The 21,792-nt window shown below is 52.0% G+C and overlaps 1 protein-coding gene across 1 annotated transcript in view; it reads left to right on the forward strand.

Moving 5' to 3' along the window:
* Hmcn2 (hemicentin 2) overlaps nucleotides 1–21,792 on the forward strand; it is a 146,614-nt gene that overhangs the window by 11,198 nt on the left and 113,624 nt on the right. Inside the window, 7 exon segments of the mRNA XM_052182128.1 lie at nucleotides 5,452–5,522; nucleotides 7,032–7,190; nucleotides 7,933–8,055; nucleotides 15,032–15,203; nucleotides 15,958–16,064; nucleotides 16,423–16,543; nucleotides 18,269–18,532. Of these exon segments, the coding sequence (XP_052038088.1) occupies nucleotides 5,452–5,522; nucleotides 7,032–7,190; nucleotides 7,933–8,055; nucleotides 15,032–15,203; nucleotides 15,958–16,064; nucleotides 16,423–16,543; nucleotides 18,269–18,532 (1,017 nt within the window).

The raw sequence follows: 21,792 nt of genomic DNA on the forward strand, positions 1-21,792 counted from the left end.
TCCTGGGTTCCATCACCAGGCCAAACCCCAAACCCAAAGAAGCAAAATGAATATACATTTACAAAACATTCTAAGAATACAGTGTTCAAGAAATGCAAACTTTGGGGGCTGGAGAGATGGCTTAGCAGGTAAGAGCAGACTTTTCTTCCAGAGGTCCTGAGTTCAATTCCCAGCAACTACATGGTGGCTCACAACCATCTGTAATGAGATCTGATGCCCTCTTCTGGTGTGTCTGAAGACAGCTACAGTGTACTCAAATAAAATAAAAGAAAAAGAAAAGAAATGCAAACTTTAATATTATTATGTCCTTTCAGGCCATGTATGTGGTGTGTGCATGTGTGTATATGTATTTGCATATGTAAATGTGTATGTGTGTGTGTGCATGCATGTGTGCATGTATATAACAATATATAGCCAGCTTATCTGACTTACATACATATATTCCCTTTGTAAAAGAAACATTTAATTGTGTATGATTGTATGAATGTGAGGCCAGAGGACGACCTTTGGGAGTTTGTTTCTCCTCTTACCATGTGGCTTTTGGGAGTTAAATTGAGGTCATTAGGCTTGGTGACGAGCTCACGTACCCACTGAGCCATCTCAGCTGCTTTCATATACACATACAATCTTAATTTTTTTCCAAAGTGATCGTTCTAAAAAAAATAGATATATTTATTTTTATTTTATGTGTGTGTTCCTAGAAATGAAACTGCTCCATGGAAGTGGACCCTGCCTTTTGCATTTTGATCAGTATGAAAATCCTCCCTGTATTTTACCCTGCCCAGGACACCCTGGGAGACTGTTTATCACATCCTGGCCTGTGTCTCTGCTTAGTGTGATATAAGAACTTGAGGCTAAACTGAGAGAGGACAGATGATGCCCTGTTTAAATTTGCACATGTCTGACTCTTGGCCAAGTTCGAACCTTCCAGAGTCCCCCCTGCCTTTGGGTCTCCAACCAGCTGCCATCCTGAGGGAGTTTGGGCTGGCTGGGCTGGACTCATGGTACAGTGGTCAGAACTACCCATGGCTAGGGCAGCTTTTTAGCATGTGTGGGAGCATGTGTGTGTGTGTGTGTGTGTGTGTGTGTGTGTGTGTTCATTGTCTCCCCCCACCCTGATTTTGCTCTTATGCCCAAGTCGAAGGAGCATCACTCCCTCTGCCCGACAGCCCTCTCTCCTTTAGCCTAAAGTCTTTTACCCCTTTGGCCAGGACTCCTCCCTCCCTCAGCCTTGGGGTTTCCTTCCCCTGGACGGGAGGTCTTCACCCAATTAGCTTGTTGTTTCCCTTGATTCTCAAGGGGCCCCTATTCCTTTAGCTTAGAGTTCTCCCTCCTATGCTGACAAGCCCTTTAGCCAAGGGTTTCCCCCTCAGCCAGAGGGTCCTCACTGCTCTGGTCTAGCTCCAGGCACTTCTCCCGGAGGCTGGAGATCCAAGCACCTGTAAGGTGTCAGCTGCATCCAGCTGGTTCTCCTCATCCTGAGGCAGTCATCCTACTGCAGAAATGAAACCTGAATGTGTGCTGGGGACCAGCCTGGCTCATGTCATGGCCTGACTGGGCCAGACACTTCCTTGTCAAGGGTTTTCTAGACCTGAGTCTTTGTAGGGGAGGGGATGGAGGGAAAAGGAAAGGTGGATGCTGGGTGCTGGGTACTGGGTGCTGGGTGCTGGGTGCTGGGTGCTGGGTGCTGGGGAGGTTCTTGCCTGTGGATAATAGGTGATGGATCTGAGAGAGGAGACCCCACAGAGGGCTGGGATGTGGGATTAAGGCCTTAGTGTCAACTTTACCCAACAGGTAAGGGTGGAAGAGTTCCTTAGGCTAGGCCAGCTTGCATGGTGCCTCAGTGCAGCCAGGAAGACTCAGAGTACCACGCTCCTAGGTGTCTGGTCGTGATGCCTGTCGCTCTCACAGTGAGCTGAGGTACCTGTTGGGTGGAGAAGGATCTAACAGGCCTGGAAACAGCAATCTGGGCATAGGGAATGGCAGAAAGAGAAGCTTTGAGGCCAGCAGAGCAATGGCCCAGTATATCCTGAAGGGGAAGCAACAGACTGAGCCGAGACCCACCGAGCATTCTACCCGCCGGAGGCTTCCAGGGGCTTCTGGACTCCTGAAGGGCACAGCAAAGGCTCTGAGACAGTTTTTTGTTCTTTGGATAGAGCCACTGGCCTAGTGTTTCTTGTCTCATTATGACTGTCATCATACCTGTCATTTGGGGATATTTTTAAAGATATCCCCACACATTGGCTCAGGCTCAGGAAATGTCAGAGTCCCAGCAGCCTGCATAGCCACTTCTCCAGCCTCTGTCTCCTAGAGATGGGACAGCTGAGTCCTGGAGAAGCAGGGCAGGGTGGTGGCAGGGTAGGGAACTCTACCTTACTGTGGGGGGTGTGGATTGTGTGTGTGTGCGCGCACGCGCGTGGGTGGGGAGAGAGAGAGAGAGAGAGAGAGAGAGAGAGAGAGAGAGAGAGAGAGAGAGAGATGGCTATGGGACTCAAGTGCTATTTGATCACGGGAAAGGAAAGATCTGGGAAGAGTCCTTACCTAGAGGATGAGAGATTGTTGTAGATGAAGTTTGAGGCCCAGCTACAACCCTGACTGTTCCCACTGGGACCAACAGGGCCAGACAAGGGGTCTGCAGAGCACCTGGACTGTTCCAACATTGCATGCCCTACACATACCCCAGAGACTTAGCTTCCACGCAGAAAAGAAGCTCCCATGTAAGGGATGAGCCTGGGCCCGGCTTCTGGGACTCACACGCAGGAGGGTGGCTGGGGGAAGTCAAGGTCACAGCTTAATCATTCCCACGGCCAGCATGCCCAGCCTTTAGGGGCTGCACGCTACATCTGCCCAGCTGTTTGGCAAATGTCCTTCTTCAGTCACGAACCTCCCTCCCCTCCAGGAGTGTGAGGCCCAGGGAATGAGCACTGAGCATCTGCAGCCTCTAGCTTGGTTGGCAGCTTGGAGCTAGGGTCAGAATGACCCAGATTCCAGCCCCATCTCTCCCGATCCCTGCTCGTAATTCTTTGGTCAGGCCGCTTTGTCTCCCTGGACTCGATAGTAGACTTTATTGTGCTAGGGGTGTGGCTCAGTGGCTTTCCCAGCATGCACGAAGCCTGGGGTTCCACCCAGCACTGCAGAGACTGAGACAGTGCTTACCTGTACCCCAGCAACTCAGGAGGTGGAAACTGCAGGATCAAGAGTTCAAGGTCATCCTTAGCTATATAAAGAGTTCTAGGGTAGCCTGGGCTACATGAGATGTTTTCTAAAAAAAATCCCATCTCTGACAGCAACAGACCCATGCCTGTCAACACCATTGTTGTGGCCTGTATCCCACCCCAAAGCTAACTTATGGAAACTTTAGCTCTCCCATGTGGTAATTCAGAGCCCAGGGGAGAGGTTTAGATCATTAGAGGGCACCCTCAGGAACCAGTTGATGGTATTCATTTGTCATCCCCCTCACCTCTGACTGAGTTAGCTCTCCTGAGATGAGTCCCCCCCACCCCCATACACACATATAAAAATAAGTCTTTTATGAACTGAGGAGCTGGGGAAGTAAAAGCGCTTGCTATGTAAGTGGGGTGCTGGGGTCCAGATCCGCAGCACCCAGGTGAATGTCAGGGGACAGCATGGCGGTCCACATGCAATCCCAGTGCACGGGAGACAGAGATGGGACCCCTGAGCTAGCTGCCTGGGTTAGCTGAGTAGAAGAGCTCTGAAGGCAATGGGGAGATACTATCTCCATGGAGACGGGAGAGAGTGGTGGAGGAAGCCACCTGGCGTCAGCTTCTGGCCTGGATACATGCATACGTGTGAATGCACACACACACACACACACACACACACACACACACACATGCATGCATGCACATGTGTGAACGTGCTTATACATGCATGCACTTCATACGTACATACATGCATGCATAGGCCAAAAGAAAATATGACTTTTAAAAACCAATGTTCTAAAACATTCAAAGAAAAAGAAAAACAAGAGAGGAAACCTGGGCAGTGACTGACCTTCCATCTTCCCTGCAGAACAATGGTGAAGACAAACCTGAGGCAGAGCGGTCATCCACCACCTACTCACCCAACCAGCACCATCTCTCCATCCATCCATCCATTATAGCTGTCTATCCATCCATACATCCACCCATCCATCCCCACATCTATCCATCCACCCACTCACCCATCCATCCATTCATACCTACCCTATCTATCATCTATCATCTATCTATCTATCTATCTATCTATCTATCTATCTATCTATCATCTATCTATCTTCCATCTGTCTGTCTGTCTTTCTATCTATATTTTAAGTAGCCTGAGCTACTATTGACATAGAAATGACTGGGGGCTGGGCAATGGCTAGGGGACTACATGTCACCGCCCAGGTGTGAGCACCGAGCTGTCAAACCAAATCAACAGATACCAAATGCGTGCGTCTCGGCCGCGCTCTCAGCGGATGGCCCATTATGAAGCCACACTGCTTTCAGGATCTAGAGCACTGCTGTAGCTTCAGCTGGTCCTTCTGCCTTTTCAAGCTCCAGGACAGGAGAGCCCTGTAGCGGCTTCTCACCAAGGGAGGTGGGCATCCACTCTGAAATCTGGCTTCTGTCTCACAGCTTCCCTCGCGGGAGTCCCGTGCACACTCCTGCCTGCTGGTTTCATTAGTTTTATTGCTCGCTTTGGGAACTGATCACAGTAGTCCTCATTATCAACAGCTTCACGATCCACACTCCAGTTCCTGACAATCCACCAAGAGCCACGATCCTTAAATAGAAAATTCTAGGAACCACTCCTTAGCTTTAGACATCATAGCATCCTGAGCACAAGAATGGAGCCTCCTGCCACCCTGCTTTGTTCTTCCAGGAAGTTAGTCGTCTTTTTGTCAACTATCCACACTGTGTACGCTGCCCATCCGTAAGCCGCTTTTTAGCTGTCTGAGCCCATAATCACCCAAGATGAAGTCTGTCTGGCAGTCACTGTCAGTTCAAGAACTTTGACATGACTTTTGTTATGAACACCTGAGCAGAAGGTTCTGTGGGCACCAGGATTTTTATTTCACTTGCTTCGATAGCTCTGAGCAGAGTGGCCAGGTCTACAGACTATTAGCTCTTGATCTTTCAGAAATGTGTGTTCTCTTCTGAGGCAGTGGAGTGGCCTTAAGTTTCACCAAATTGGAGGAATGTCCCCTGCCTCACGTCCCCCTCCATATCCAGTGTGTGGCTCTCAGCTTTTCCTTGCCGTCCCTTTGACGTGAAGCTGGACTTTCTGGGAAACTTCCTGTTTCCTGCTGTACTTGGTGTTGGCTGCTTGCTGTTGTTCCAGAGTAGAACAACTATTTCCTGTTCCATCTGTTTTCCCAGCATCCCTTTCCCTTCAAAAGTAGAAATGGGTGGGGCGGCAGAAAGGGCTTGGGAACACTGATGGACTGGCATCTCTCTCTTTCCACAGATATTGGCCCGGTGACCCTAACGGCTGACCCGGTGGTGTTTCAGAGAGAACTGAGAGAACTCTATGTTCAGGTGGGCTGCCCACCATCTTTATTGTTCTTCCTTTTCCATGACAGAATCCAAGGTCTTGCCAAGATGGCGCCCGGCGCCCTCCTCCCTACCGGACCTCTCCCCCTCAGCCCACACCTTAGCTTGGGTTCTAGAAGCCAGTACTTCCTGCCTCCTTTCCTTAGTCCATGAAACAAATATTCCACAGAGCCCTGGTGGATTCCGGGTGAAATTTTAATAAATGGGTGAGGTGAGATGCTGTTCCACTGAAGGTATATGTGAAGGCTTGAGGGACAGCTTAGTTCAGACCCCTAAGCCAGATCAGAGCCTGGGTTACATGGCCTTGGCTACTAGGGTGTCGGAGTCTCACAAAACACCTGGCTCCAGCATCTGTCCTTCTGACAGTTGAGGCCACCAGCCTTCTGAGAGCAGGGACTCCACAGGCAAGGCCTGCTTCTTGTCTGGATCTCCTAGGGCCTGGAGCAGGGTCTAGAACACCTGGGGCTCAGGAAGTCCTTCTGAGGAATGCTATAGAGGTGAGGAAGGAGTGGGTGGGAGGCTGGGGAGCACCCTCTTAGAGGCAAAGGGGAGGGTGGATGGGATGGGGGGATTGCAGAAGGGATACCGGGAAGGGGGAACATTTGAAATGTAAATAAATAAAATAATCAATTATTTCAGAAAAGGAAAAGCGTATTGTGGGGTCGGCTGCTCCAGCAGGCATGAGTTCTTACCTCACAAAACCTCTAGGTGCTGCCAGGCAGGGAGGGTGTGAATGTGTCTCCTTTAGGGACTGATGTCAGGGCGAGTGACAGAAAGCATTGTTCTTCTGGCCTTGACCTGCTCAACTCCGACCTTTACTCCCTACGCCTTGGCTGTCACAGGACTTCTTGAGGCTGTTCCCTTCCGTTCAGCCTTCCCTTGTCACATGGTAATGAGCTGGGGGACAGCTCAGTTGGTAAAGTTCACCTGTCCACCTGTAAAAAGCTGGGTGTGGCTGCCCATGCCTGTCATCCCAGCTCTGAGGAAGCAGAGGCAGGGGGATCGCAGAGCCCCCGTTGGCTGGTATACTGAACAGTTAATGAGCTCATATTCAGTGAGAGATGGATCTGAAAAGGTAAGGTGAGGATAGAGGACTCGTTATGTTGACCTCTGACCTCCACACACACTCACACACATGTGTGCGACCATTTCCATATGTGTGCACACACATGTGAGTACATATGCAAACACCATAGCTTTACACACTCATGTGTGTAAGGCTGGCTCCTGTCTCAGCGCCCCCCCCCCCCTTTTCCGTACCTTCTATAAGATGGGACTGTCACTCATGCAGGAGAGAGAGAAAGAGTAATACCTGCTTAAAGTCGCTGCAGGGCAGATGCTGGGAGGGACTGACAGGGACCACAGCCTGACCCAGTGAAGCCACACTGAGGGGTTTGAGGTGACTTCCAATTCCCACTGGTTTTAGAGGGTCATCCAGGCTGCCCCCTCATAGATGAGGTGGATGGCAGCCGCTGACACACTTCAACCCTCCAGGGAGGTGGCGACTGCCCAGAGATGAGTGTGGGTGCCATCAAGGCCGCTGTGGAGGTTGCCAACCCTGGCTCCTTCATCTACGTCTTCTCCGATGCCCGTGCCAAGGACTACCACAAGAAGAATGAGCTTCTGCAGCTCCTGCAGCTGAAGCAGTCGCAGGTGAGAGGCTTAGGGACAGGGTGGGAGCTGTGCAGAAGGCCAGGCCAGGCAGCATGATGCGCCACTGCAGAGTGGCGTCTCTCCTGGACCCCTGGACCTCTGGAGCCTAGCCACTCCTCAGAAAAGGGACCATGGTTGTCAGCTCTGGGCCTAGGAGCCCTCACTTCCTGGTGAGGTTTGCCCTGATGCAGCCCCACCCCCATCTTCCCTTCATGCAATGCTTCTCCACCCTCTGTCAGTCCTTGGTCCTTGCTTGTGGCTCAGGAAGCCTTGTCCTGTGTGCTCAGAAGCCGGGTCAGAACTTCTGCCTCTTGCTTTTGCACTGATGGCTGAGGAGGGGAGAAGGGCGGGTCTACTCTTGGGGAAAACCTCTCAAGGTTTGGGATGACATAGCCACTTCCATGTCTAGAATCTTCTACAGCTCTTCAGGGTTTTTCTCACGGTAGCCTCCAGGGGCCACGCCAAAAGGAGTCTGCTTCAGTACGGTTCTCTTGTAGATTTCACGCTACTCAAGAAGCACCTGCTGTTTCTGGCCCTGCATCCTGCCCTACCTCTGCCCTGCATCCTGCCCTACCCCTGCCCTGCATCCTGCCCTACCCCTGCCCTACCCCTGCCCTGCATGTGTCTCTCCCGATCCCCACCCACCCCCGCACGGGACACTCTATTCCCGTGTCTCCTGTGGTTGGGGTCCTGTCTCTCCTGATTACAGTAGAAAGCACGGGCCTATTTGCCTATCTTCCAGGTGGTCTTTGTGCTGACTGGGGACTGTGGTGACCGCACGCATCCTGGCTACCTGGCCTTCGAAGAGATTGCTTCCACCAGCTCTGGCCAGGTGTTCCAGCTGGACAAGCAGCAGGTGTCGGAGGTGAGCCACCACAGAACCACCACCAGATCCTCCTGCCAAGCCTGCTGCCCCTGTGGGTGAGGGTGCTGGGTCTTGCATGGCGATGTATGTGTCAGCTTTGCCTGGAGGCTGTCACTGAGTAGTGCTGAGTATCTACCTCCAGCCTCTGTATTGTCTCCTCAAATCTCCTGAACCCCCAGGCAAGTACTTGGGAAACACCCCGAAAGTAAAGAGGCTGAGGCTTGGAGGAGCACCTTGGGGTGCTGCCTATGTCCCGTTGCTGGAAGGTGATCGTGAGGTAGTTTCAGACACTATCCCAGAGTCTGGGGCAAAAAGACCACAGACCAGGTCCAGGATCCTGGGAGTTAGCAGGAGAGGGACTTGCTTTGACGCCACTACCTTAGGGTCCAGCTCCCAGATCCACTAAGCCCACAACATATCAGGCATCTGTGCCCCGTCCTGCTCCCTGGCCAAATGACAGCTATCTCCTCCCCAAAGCCCATCTTTACCGTGTCCATCCTCCCAGTAATACAGAGCCTAACCACCATCTCTAGTGGAACCCAGAGGCCTATCTCTATGTTGTAAACCCTCCAGCACTAGCTGAGGGCAAGGCATGGTCGTGGAACCACCGGGCAGAGCTGCAGCTGTCACACAACACTGACACAAGCTTTCTTGAGTCTATTTGGAATGACCTATGTGTGGACCCCAGGACACTACCCCATTCCCCTCCTGTTGCCCCTCCTGCACACCCAGACCCTTATCTCTTGCCGTGCTTCCTCTTGCCCACTCCTCACAGTCCAACCAGCCCCTCTCCCGCTCTTCGGCCCCAGTGCCTTTGCTCAGGCCTCCTCCTCCCAGCTCCTGGCCCAGCTGATAACCACGCCTTCCCAGGAAGCCATCTTCAACTTCCTGCCAAGGTCGAACCTCTTTCCACATCCCTCCTCAGCTCTCTGCACTGCTTTGCAGAGTTTTCATCTTGTGGGCGTGTGATTATCCAGACTGTGAGAGCCCTCAGGGCTGGGCCCCGGAGGGCACCCCTAAGCACACACCCAGGAGGGACCAGGAAGTGCCTGGGGGACAGAGTACTTTGGGTTCCCATGCCTGCTGCTCTGGAAAAGATGGTGCCTCCAGGGCAGGCAGTGGCCTTGAGGATGGATTTGGTGAGCTGTGTATTTATGAGCTGAGAGGACTGGTCTCTGGGGCCGTGTTTAGATTAGCGTGCCTCGGCTCCCTGTTGACAGATGGCGTTTATACTTCTCTGTGACACAACAGGCTTTAATTCCTGGCTTGTCAGCCTATCCTGGCATGGAGCCCCACATAAGGGCGGGAGGCATCTCAGAGTGGAAAGACAGTTTTGTCCCCACGTTTAGGGGAGAAGCTTGCTTCCTTCCAGAGTCTGATCAGACAGAGTCAAGGCAAGTTGCTGGGGACAGCTTGCCAGGGTCCTTGTCTCCAGGCACCCCAGGTGAGCCCTTCCACATTTTGCTGTGGGAGTCTCACACAGCAGGACCGCTGACAGCCAGGTTGAGCTGCTCCAGGTGGTAGCATGGGGGCTCCCGTACATGGAGAGCCTTGTGTCTTGGATCCAGCTCTTTCTAGATGTTCCCAGACCCTCAGCAAGCCAGGGAAAGTGTCTGGGACAGCCAAAGCTGTGGTCATCCCCCAGGGAAGCCAGGCCAGTGGGGCTCTATCTGGGAGAAGGCTTTCAGACTTTGAGGAGGCGCATGCCTTGACCTTCACAGTCCTATCAGGATTGATATACTGTGCACACTCCACTGTTGTCATTTGTGAAGCACCTGCTGTGTGTGCCATCCAGGAGGAGGCAGCCCGTCTGAACAAGCGGCCCTCTGTCTTGTGGCTCTTAGCTTTTTAGGGTTGTGAACTTGTCCTCACAGATGGAAGGAACCCTCTTTTGGAGTTTGTTCCAAAGTGTTCAAGGGGAATTGAAGAACATCTCTCCCTGCCAAGGCAATTTTAGAATTCTCCCCATCCTGCCACAAGAGGGGACCATATTGAAGGTGGACAGTGTGAGCTTGCGCTTGCCCTAGGGTGTGTGGCATATGTAACTATATGCATTCATGTGTGAGTGTATGTGGAGCCGGGAGGTCAGTGCTGGGCATCCTCCCTAGGCGCTCTCCAGGTGACTTCTTGAGTCACAGTATTTCACTAAACCCAAAAGTTACCAGGTGGCTTAGATGGCCTGGTGAGTGAGCTCCGGGATCACCTGTCTGTGCACCCTGACACAGCGTTGGTTTCGAGGCCCGTGCCCATGCTCCCAGCTTCTGTGTGGTCCCGAGAATCTGAACTCAGAGTCTCATGTGTACATACCACATACTTTTAATCTACCGAGCTATGGTTCTAACTAAGCCCAAGAAGTACATTTTTAAAAACCAAGCTTTGGCTAGTACCCATGCACCATCCAGGTGACCCATGCAGCACACAAGCTTGCTCAGTCCAGCTACAAACGCTGATGATGCAGGAGAGTGCCAGGGATGACAATGGACAGAAGAGCTGACCATATTATCTTCCCAGGGAAGTCGCCCTCTGATTTCCCAGGAGAGCACTGAGCTCTCCCCGCTGCATGGCCACTGCCCCCCACCCCCCACCTCCTCTTTAGCTTAGCCTGTTTTGGGTCCATTACATTTGTTAGGACACATATCTTGTCTAATAGCAACAGGTACACCCAACAAATTGCCCAGATTCTGCAAATCCCTTTGCTGAGAGGTGACTTGCCTTCTACAACAATGGGATTGGGCAGCTCCTACCAGGAGGCTCCCATTACAGGTTCAGGAGAGTCCTGAGATGGTCTCACCCTGAACCCTTCCAGCAGCATTCAGGGTAGTGGAAAGGTTGAAACATGGGCTGCTGGGAGCAAGACAGGGGTAGCATCAGGTCACAGTTCTGTAGGCCTTCAGGGGAACCTCCCCACTCTCTCCCTTGGGCACAATTGTGCTGATGGGATCTCTTGCCTTTTGAGGTGGTGGCCAGGGTGTAGGAAGGAGACTGAGTTTGGTGCTGGGTACCCGGAAAGACTAGGTGAGAACAGACCACAGCTGAACTCTCCCGGTCTTCTGCGTGGTGGCAGAGGTTTCTTCCCCTCCCCCACTCCACTGAAGCCCTCTGAAGAGTAGGGGTGCACTCTCAAGAGTGTTCTCAGCAAGGCAGAGCTGGGTAGAGAATTTGGGGTACACAGCTGGCAAGGGGCAGAGTCTTGGGACTGGGTGGGCGCTCCCTCTGTGACTCTAGGTGAATCCCTCAGTTTCCCCATCTGTAGCTGTGAGCCCCATTCCTCCTCTTAGTTTCCTCAACCTCCTCGGCTGTCCTGGCTGTCAAGCATCCTGGGGGTGCCTCTGGGGATGATTTATCAGCCACGGAGGGCCCAGCAGCAGTCATCTGGCAGAGGGTAACAAGGCCAAATTCTTTCCTTCCTTCTCCATCAGCGGCCAGAGCTCAGGCCAGCACATGGCTGGCTCCCAGGCCCCACCCCATAGACATCTGGAAGCCATCACAGTTGCCAAATAAACACTGTGCTTGCTTAATGAAGGCACCCTGCTCGGAAGGCTCCCCAGTTCCGCTCTGGAGCCCTGGAGGCACAGCCAGGTCCAGAAGGCCTTGACCCTAAGCCTGGCCCTACAAGGTGGTCTGGACTTGCTGTGAGAGAGAGAATCACATTCCCCTCCAAATCCCAGGACAGGCTGCCTCATGCCGGGGTCATTAGGGTGCTGTCTCTGTCCCAGCCTTCTTTGTGGTTTGGTAGCCTGAACTGCGGGGCATTCTCTTCCCACCAGAACAATCTAGAACAGCTTGCAGTAGCTCTGTCCATGTAGTAGCGGATGTAACTTGTCCAGGCGGTTGTCGCCCGGGGCAACTTCTTTTCTGGGTCACCGTCCTCTGTCCCCACTGTATGACCTGACTGAGGGACAGGCAGCTGGCACAGAGCTGCTCCTTCTCCATCTGGCAGTGCCTCCCCAGTTTCGCCGATTCCTCCGCACTGTCTTCCTTCCATCTGCTACCATGGAGACCAAGAACCTTGTCCTGTCCAGCAGCCGTGACAGGTGGAGCCTCTTCAAGAAGCACATTTCTCAGAAAACTAGGCAAAGATGGGAGAATGAAGTTGAATTCTTATCCCGTGATATGAGGTCTCAGCACATGTCCTAACCCCCTCTCAGTAAAAAACGTGCTCCTTTTCGAAATCTCAGGTACACCTTCCAATTTCCTTCCCTTCTGTGAAAAGCCACATGGTAGGCAGAGCAGAATGACTGTCAGTTAGGGCCACAAAAGCCTGCAGGTAGCACACAAAGCCACTCCCACTCGTTTCTAGTCTCTTATCCGTGGCAGACATTACTAATCAATCACAGAATTTTCCCTTCTCAGACAGCATTCCAGGAAGGCATTTACAGCTGACTGATACAGGCAAGCAAACATCATACCCAGGAGTATGACAAACTCATGATGTCATTATCATTTAAAAATGGTTTTTAGTTTCTAAAATTACTATGAATCAGGGTCGTGGGGGGGTGGGGCAGGAATGGCCACATACACTTTTAATCCTGGCATTCAGAGGTAGAGGCAAGCAGACCTTTGTGAGTTCAGGGACAACCTGGTCTTGTTAGTAAGTTTCCAGACCAACCAGAGCTACATAGACATTGTCTCAAAAGTCAGACAAAGGACACGCCCTAAGACACCCAGCTACCAACAATTTCGCATTTGCTCTCATCTTTTCCTTCTTTATCCCTCTGGGCTTTACTGAGTCATGATACTTTTTCCATAAATGATTTCGAATTAACTGTGTTTAATTTGGGCTGCTGTGGACAGAACCCAGGGTCTCTTGCATGCTGCTCAGCTGAGCCTTACTGGCACCCCCGCCCCACTCTCCCTCGTAGCATAGAATGACCTAATATTAATAATCTTTCTGTGATCTAGTACAAATTTCCCCCAACTGGCCTCCAAATGCCTTGCCTGTTTTTGTTTTTTTTTTGCATGTATGTATATGCGTGTGTGTTTGAGGGCACGTGTGTGTGTGTGTTATGTACATGTGGAGATATGAATTGACATCTGATGTGCTCTCTCTCCGCTTTGTTGGTTGATACAGGGTCTCTTTCAGCACCCGGAATTTTCAGGTTAGGCTAGTCTGGCCGGCTTGGTCCAGGGATCCCCTGCTTCTGCCTCCCAAGCACAAGGATTACAGGTGGGCTGCCATGCCCCCCAGGTTCTTATCTGAGCACTGGCAGTCTGAACACTGGTCCTGACTCTTGCAAGGCACGGGCTTTATCCGCAGAGTCATCTTCCCAGCCCCTCACAATGTTTTCTGAAGAAGCGTGTGTGGCTCAGGTTTTAATTATTGCTGCCTGTTCTACTTCATTGTTGTGTCTATCAGGGCCTCTCAAGTCTGGGGCCATCTGCTCATTGTCATGACAGCAGCTGAAGAGGCCCTGCTGGGTCCCATGTTCTAAATTCTAGTCTTGGCCCCGTGATATCACTCACTCTCTACTTCCAGTCTAACTTGAGTTTGTTGCAAGGCCTGGGCTGGTGGTGGCTGGTGTGTGTGTGTGTGTATGTGTGTATGTGTATATATGTATGTATGTATGTATGTATGTATGTATGTATGTATGTATGTGTGTTTGTGTGTGTATGTGTGTATGTGTTTGTTTGTGTGTATGTATGTATGTGTGTATGTGTTTGTGTGTGTATGTGTATGTGTGTAGTGTGTATGTGTTTGTGTGTGTATGTGTGGTGTATGTCTGTATGTGTTTGTGTGTATGTATGTGTGTATGTGTGTGTGTATGTGTTTGTGTGTATGTATGTGTGTATGTGTGTGTATGTGTGTATGTGTGTATGTGTATATGTGTGTGTGTGTATGTATGTGTGTATGTGTGTGTATGTGTGTGTATGTATGTGTGTATGTGTGTATGTATGCATGTGTGTATGTGTGTGTGTATGTATGCATGTGTGTATGTGTGTGTATGTATGTGTGTATGTGTGTATGTGTGTGTATATGTATGTATGTGTGTATGTATATGCATGTGTGTATGTGTGTTTGTGTGTATGTGTGTGTGTGTGTGTCTGTATGTGTATGTGTGTGTGTAGCGGTGTCTCAGGACTGGTGTTGTGGCTTCTTTCTGCTGCTTGACACCAACAGACAAGCAGCACCTTGCTGTCTTACTGTAGCTGATGACACATGGTGTCACTGGTTTCGGTGGTGACAGGCAGCTGTGTATGGCAAGGCCCTATCTCCCCCCACCCATGACTTCAGTGTCTGTGGGGTGACACCCACGCTCCGGGTGGGTGTGTAGTCCCTATCAATCTTACACCCTGTGCTTTTAACATCCAAAGAGGATGTTTGCCCAAAACAATTATTTCATTAGTAGTTGCAAGACGATGGTTTCCTAATTATGTCATTCCTTCCGCATTTAGCAGTGGGCATTCTTCCAAAAAGGTCCTTGGGAGGGAGGCTCTAGCCTGTGAGTAGCATTCCCACTGAGTGCTGGAGTTGCAGTCAGTGTTTTTCCTTGAATTGTGTGGTCCGGGAGGTTTTCTCCTGTGCTGGGGATCAAACCCAGGGCTTCCTGCATGCTAGGAGAGCACTCCCCCGGGGACACTGCCCCCAGCCATACGCTGCAGAGCTTTAATTGAGCACATTTGATGGACTGCAGGGTCCACACAGACCTGTGAGGATTAGCACCCCATGCGGAGCTTGTGGCCCCATGACCACACAGAAGGGAGACTCCAGTTCCCCCAGGAGCCAGAGGCAGAGGGGAGGCAGGAGCCTGTGCTGCAGGAGCCCGTGACTGTTCCTCTCTGCACTGAGTCACCTTGTGTCCCCATACAGGCATCGTTTGGAAGCCAAGATAGCAGAAGAGCCGATCAGGCCCAGTGTAGGATAGTGGCACGTCGGTGGCTTTTGTGGATGAAGTCCTCCATCCATGGAGAACTCCCTGGCCAGACATGTCCATCCCTGGGCACACCCGCTAGCCCAGCATCTCTCATCCCTCCTCAGGTGCTAAAGTGGGTGGAGTCCGCAATCCAGGCCTCGAAAGTTCACCTGCTGTCGGCAGACCATGAGGAGGAGGGGGAGCACACATGGAGAATCCCTTTTGACCCCAGCCTGAAGGAGGTCACCATTGCACTGAGCGGGCCGGGGCCTGAGATCGAAGTCCGGGACCCACTGGGTATGTCCCCCAGGGCTCACCTCCTCTTCAGATGCAAGACTGAGCTGGAAGGCCAGAAGGGGACAAAAAGAGGCCATGGGAGGAGGGGACTGGGAGGATGGCTCAGCCAATAAAATGTCTGTCTCACAAACATGCAGACAGAGTCTGGCCGTCCAGCATCCATGGAGAACTCCATCCAGGGCAGCCACACTGTAACCTCAGTACCGGAGCGTGGAGACATGTGGTCCCTGAGCTCCTTGGCCAGTCAGTGAACTCCAAGTGCAGTGAGAGACCCTGCCACAAAAAAGAAAAAATGGGCCAGTGAGATGGCTCAGTGGGTAAAGGAGCTTGCTGCCAAGTCTGATGACCCGAGTTCCATCCCTGGGTCCCCGCATGCTGAGAGGGTGAGACTGGCTGCGGATAGCTGCCTTCTGACATATGTGCACGTGAACACATGTGTACACACACTCACACACACACACACACACACACACACACACAAATGTATCACACATACCCCTACAGTTTAAGGGCAGGGGGTTCATTTTCAAGGATATAGAAATTAGGAAGGAGTGAGGGAACATCAAGTGGTATCCCTGCAGGTGGAGAAAGCTGGTGACAACTGACCAGTGGGGGACTTAAAATGACAGTCTTCTTCAGTCCCAAGGACACTTGGGGCTGGTATAGGTGGGCTTCGGATTCCTGGAGACGGGGTAGGGAGGCTGGGAAGCCTGGGAACAGATAGAGGACTGATTGGCACCTGGGGCTTCCACAGGAAGGGTCCTGCAGACAGATGAAGGCCTCAACGTGCTCCTCAACATTCCAGACTCAGCCAAGGTCGTGGCCTTTAAGCCTGAGCACCCCGGACTGTGGGCCATCAAGGTAGGGACACCGGGTGTTCAGCCGGGAAGCCTGGCATGTGTGGGCAGTGGTGTGTGCATACATCAACAAGGGCGCATGGTCAAGAGCAGAGGAGGGTGTGAGGGCTGAGGGCTAGACAAGCAGGGGGACAGGCAGGGGCCTGCAGCAGTTAGAAGAGGACAGCAAGAGAAACCTCCAGAAGGAGACCAGGTAAGTTTGTCTTCTGTGTCTGTTCGATACACTGCCCATGTGTCTACAGAGGTGAGACAGTAGATACTGCAGGAGTGGGAGTCTGCCAGCTGTGGGTAGTGCCAGCTGTGGGCAGGAGCTGGGCCCTGATGCCTGATTCTCTGGTGATGTGGGTGGGGACCTGCACTAGGTATACAGCAGCGGTCGCCACTCAGTGAGAATATCGGGCATCAGCAACATCAACTTCCGAGCCGGCTTCTCCATGCAGCCCTCCCTGGATCTCAACCACACCATCGAGTGGCCTTTGCAAGGTACCTGCCCTAGCGCCTGAGGATGATAATGGCTTTGGGAGGTGGAGGGGGGACCTGCCTGGCTGTGTGAGCCAATTCTGACTATGGGATGGGTCCTGAGGAGGGAAAGCCCAGCCCATGTGGTGATATTTACCTTCAGAGCATCCTGCCAGCCACCAAGGGGTCCATGCTGTCCCTTTTATTACCTGGTCGCAGTGGATGCCAATTATTTTTGTTTGTTTCATTTTAGAATTTAATGTGCATGGGTTTTGCCTGGATATATGTGCACCATGTGTTTGCAGTGCACACAGCAGCCCAGTGAGGGCAGCAGTTTTTCTGGAACTGGAGTTAGCAGGCAGTTGTGAACCACCATGTGGGTGCTGGGCATTGAGCCTGGGTCCTCTGAAATAGCATCTAGAGTTCTTAACTGTTGCGCCATCTCTCCAACCCCAACCATCAGTTCTTTTAGACAGGTCTTTGACTGCCTTGAGCTCCCCAAGTGGGCTAAGTCAGCTGGCCGTCAAGTACCAGGTGTCCCCCGCCCCCGTCCCTCCCTGCCCAGCACTAGGATTGAGTGTGCAAGCCCCGTTTCTCTCCTTTTCCCTTGCTGAGACCTATGTGGCTGTGATCCTGCATCCTCGGGATTCTGTCTGCATCCTTTAGACTCGTCCACGCCATATGCAGACTCGGTTGTCTTTAGAAATCCATTGTAACCACAATGGGGAAAGGGGGAGACACACACGAAGCTTGAAAAAAAGGCTAGGGGTATAGCTTAGGGGTGTAGCAGAATGCTGGCAAATGTCTGCGTGGTTTTGATTTAATCCCTAGGATTGCAAGGGGGAGCAATAGAATAAAGAAGAGGGAGGAGGAGGAGGAAGAAACTGGAAATGTTGGTTTGGTTGGTTTGGTTTTGAGACAGGGTTTCTCTGTGTAGCCCTGACTATCCTAGACTCACTTTGTAGACCAGGCTAGTCTCCAACTCACAGAGATCCGCCTCTGCCTCCCCAGTGCTAGGATCAAAGATGTGCGCCACCTTGCCCAGATGAAACTGGGAATATTTAAGAGTTCTTGCCTCTTAGCTTCTATGGGTTTGGGGGAGTCTGTGTCTAGCTGGACATTGGATGTCTGGACCGGGACAAGCAGCCACTCTATACCATTAGCTGACCATATGAGCCCTCAGGGGGCTTCAGCATTCTGTTGGCTGAAGGCTGCAGCATGGGCCTGAATCGGATACTCAGAGGCTTGGCTTTCATAGGAACTCACATTTAGATTCTTCTGTGCCAAGTGCAGACTCAGTGTTTCTTTGAAAATCGTTGCAACCATCTGGAAGAGGAGAAACCTGACCTAGGGTCTCAAATCATCTAAGGAAATGGTGAAAGCTGATGAGTCCAGTTCTGGGATTGTGGGAGGTGTCGGGAGTCAGTCCCCCATGCGGGGCATATCAAAACCAACACCACGGCAAATAAATGTGGGTCTGGGGTTGGGGGCACGACATTAGATTTTTCCCACCAGGCCTGTGTCACTCGGGATTGCAGAAGCAGATACAGCTAAGGCAGGCAAGGGTGGAGAAGCCGTGGTGCTTCAGGACCACGGACAGCAGCACAGCCCTCTGCCTTTGCCACCTCCAGCCTTAGCTCACACAGCGGGAGGTCGGGAGAGTGTAGAGCTGGTGAAGGAAGGCCCAGGAGGCTGGTTCCTGAAAAGCAGTCCCAGAGCCCAGCAGTCATCCCCGCCTTCTCTTTGCAGGCGTACCCATCTCCCTGGTGATCAACTCCACGGGCCTGCAGGCACCTGGCCACCTTGAGTCTGTGGAGCTCTCCCACAGCTCGGGGAGGTCCCTTCTCACTATGCCCACACAACTCCTCTCCAATGGGTCCACCCATCAACTGTGGGCTGGGCCACCCTTCCACGTACCGAAGGAGCGCTTTTATCTCAAGGTGAAGGGCAAAGACCATGAGGGGAATCCCCTCCTCCGTGTCTCTGGTGTTTCCTACAGCGGGGTGGCCCCAGGTGAGTGTCTTCCTGGTTGCCTTTCCTGGCTACATTAGTTTAGGAAAACTTCATGGGTAGCTGTTCCCTGTTATGGTAAATGCTGGCGTACTTCATATATGACCTTCAACCTGAAAATGTAGAACAAAGCCATTCATCTACCTACCCACCCATCTGCCTGCCCAACTGCACACCCCGCCACCATCATTCCACCCATATGCACACCCATACACTCCCCCCACCTAAACACACACACACACACACACACACACACACACACAGCCAGCAATACTCCCACCCCTTCCCATTCTTCCACCCATCCAGCCACATATCAATGTACCCATGTCTATAACTATCAACAGCTCACTTATCCATACATTTATTCTATTGGTCCACTCATCCATCCACCTACCCATCTAACTATTGACATGTATTTATCCAAGCACCCATCCATCCACTTTGTTACATATAGCCAACAATCCATGCATCTATCTATTGATTTACCTACCCATCATCTAATTCCTTATTACTTCATCTGTCCACCCACCATTTTGCCCTTTTACCCTCTCACCCATCCACCCATCCATCCACCCATCCATCCTTTTCTCCATCCACCCATCCATTCACCCACCCATCCATCCATCTATCCATCCATCCATCCCTCCATCCATCCATCCTTCTCTCCATTCTCCCATCCATCCATCCTTCTCTCCATCCATCCATCCATCCATCCATCCTTCTCTCCATTCTCCCATCCATCCATCCATCCATCCATCCATCCACCCACCCATCCTTTTCTCCATCCACCCATCCATTCACCCACCCATCCATCCATCCATCCATCCATCCATCCATCCTTCTCTCCATTCTCCCATCCATCCATCCTTCTCTCCATCCATTCATCCATCCTCCCATCCATCCATGCATCTCTCCATCCATCCATCTATCAATCCATCAGTCATTCATAATTTTGAGGTTTACTAAGCTAAGTCCAAGCACGGTGCATGGAAGCGTTGACCCAGCACTTGCTGATGCTGGTCTATTGCCCACTTGCATCAGTTCTGTGTGGTGGACAGAAGGACTTCCCCTCACTGAGCACCCCACAGGAAAGTTCTGGGGAATCACGACAAGGAGAAAAGTTCACTCATGTGCTAGAGGGCTCCAGAATCCAGTGTGCATGTAGCTACAAGGGGTGCCTGAGACCACACTCAGCCACTGCCAATGCTCCATGTCACCACACTGGCTTCCACCCATGTGACATGCTCTGGTTTCTGTGCCCCAAAGTCAGGAAGCTCCTAAGACAGGATAGAATCTTGGGCTTCCCACCTCCATCTCTGCTCCTGGCAGGGGCAACTGGGCTCATGGGCCACCCTGTACCCACTGTCCTTGTTCCCTTGGAAGTACCTGAGGAGCCCAGAGAGGAAAGTCTTGTGGGCGTTCCACACTTTTTGGTGGGGCAGTTCCTCTATTCCTTTCCAATAAGGGTGTGTGGAAGGCAGGAGGGAGGGCTGGCTTTGAGGCTACCCACAGTTCCCCCACAAGAGCACACCTTGAAGACCTAGCTGAGGTCTCCCCTTCCCCCCTCCTCCCTCCCCCATCTCTGCTTCCTCTTTTCTGTTTCATCCTGCCTCCTGGTCCCTGGGCATCTCAGCAGCTATACCATGCTGCTATTCCTGAACCTCTCTGCCATGCCTTTACAGCCCAAGGGGGAGCTTTCTAGAGAGATTTCATCAGTAGAGACCTGTCTCCTTCCATTCTGTTCTCTCCAATGGAACCAGGGACTTAGGATGCAGCTGTGGGCTTTGGTCTCTATTGACACTCCGATGGGGCCAGGGAGAGATGGGCTGTCTTATTTTTTTCCTCCTTATTTTTAGAGCTGAGGGGGCTGGGGTTTGCCTCAGTTGGTTCTGTGGCGGGTCTGGGGTTCCTGGGCCTGTTCTGTCAGAAGAGGGGTAACCAAGCAGGCTGGGAGAGGCTCCAGATTGTGGGGGCGAGCAGCGGCTGTGCACACAGCTGAGGACGTGGCTGGAAGTCTGACACCCCTCTCCCTGGGGATGTGGCAGACAGCCCAGGGTGTGATGTCACCTACCACTCTCCCAGCCCCCAGCTCGGGCTCTGAGGCGGTCTGCTGCATTGTCTCACCCTTCGAGCATCTTACTGGGCTCCTGTCCCCTCTGGCTGAGATGCAAAGAAGACAGCCTTATGGACTGAGCGCTTGCCAGCACCATGGGCTGCCGCTGACCCTGCCTGGGACTTTCTCAGAGGCTGTTGCTCCCAGGACAGAGGCTGGGTGAGAGATGAGTGCTGTCAGATAGGGGCCTGGCAGGGATCATCACACACTGCGAGTGTCCTCGAAGCTTTTTGCTTTATCTCAAAAATGCTGAGTCTCACATTTGTAGTCCTCCCTGCTGTGCTCCCTGCACCCCCATTGGAAAGGGACAAATCTGGGTGAACTGGATCCCACTCCTGGACTGAGAAGCACCATTGCAGAGCCCTCCCACACACAGGCAGCCTCTAGCCAGATCTCAGAGCTGCTCCCAGGCAGGTGGGGCCTGGCCCCTGCAGGTCTGTCTGCTCACTGGCTTCCTCGGAAGCCTTGGTGAGGTTGTTTCTGGAATGCTCTCCACAGATGGTGGTCACCACCTCCTAATCACACCACAGGCCCAGGGCCGTCATCAGCCCATCTTTATGATTACACCAAAGGGAGTCTTTCTTGAAGCTAATTAGCTTTCTAACCGTTTAACCTTTGCTTGATAATTTTAAAAATGCTTTCTTAGTATGTGCTTATCAGTACTATGAATGACTGGGTTTCATTGTGACATTTCTGTCTCCTGTCCTCTACCTGCTTCCACTGCCCTCCCCAACTACCTCCTCTTTGGCTTAATGCCCTTTTTGGGGGGGACAACCTGATGAGTTTCTTTGGCATTGCTTACAAGAACACTAGTGGGCATGGACATTTTACCAATGTCTACACAACCAAGAAAATGTCTCCTCCTCATCCACTGTTAACTGTTGCAAGTCCTCACAGGTGAGACCCCACGAATCCTTCTTTATTCTATGACAGGATGTTGACAGGCCCAGCCTGTGGCAGATCTTGTGCACTTGAATATAAAGGTCATGTTGTGCTGGAAGCCACCAGCATCACACACCATTTCCCCCTACTGCATCTGACTCCGGCATTCTTCCTACCCCTCTCTGATGTTCCCTAAACATTGGAGGGATCATGCCCATTTTGCAGAAGTAGAAACTGAGGTTCAGAAAGATAAGTGGCCTGCCTTGGG

This window comes from Apodemus sylvaticus, chromosome 5, assembly GCF_947179515.1.
Source record: "Apodemus sylvaticus chromosome 5, mApoSyl1.1, whole genome shotgun sequence".
Classification (NCBI taxonomy): Eukaryota; Metazoa; Chordata; class Mammalia; order Rodentia; family Muridae; genus Apodemus; species Apodemus sylvaticus.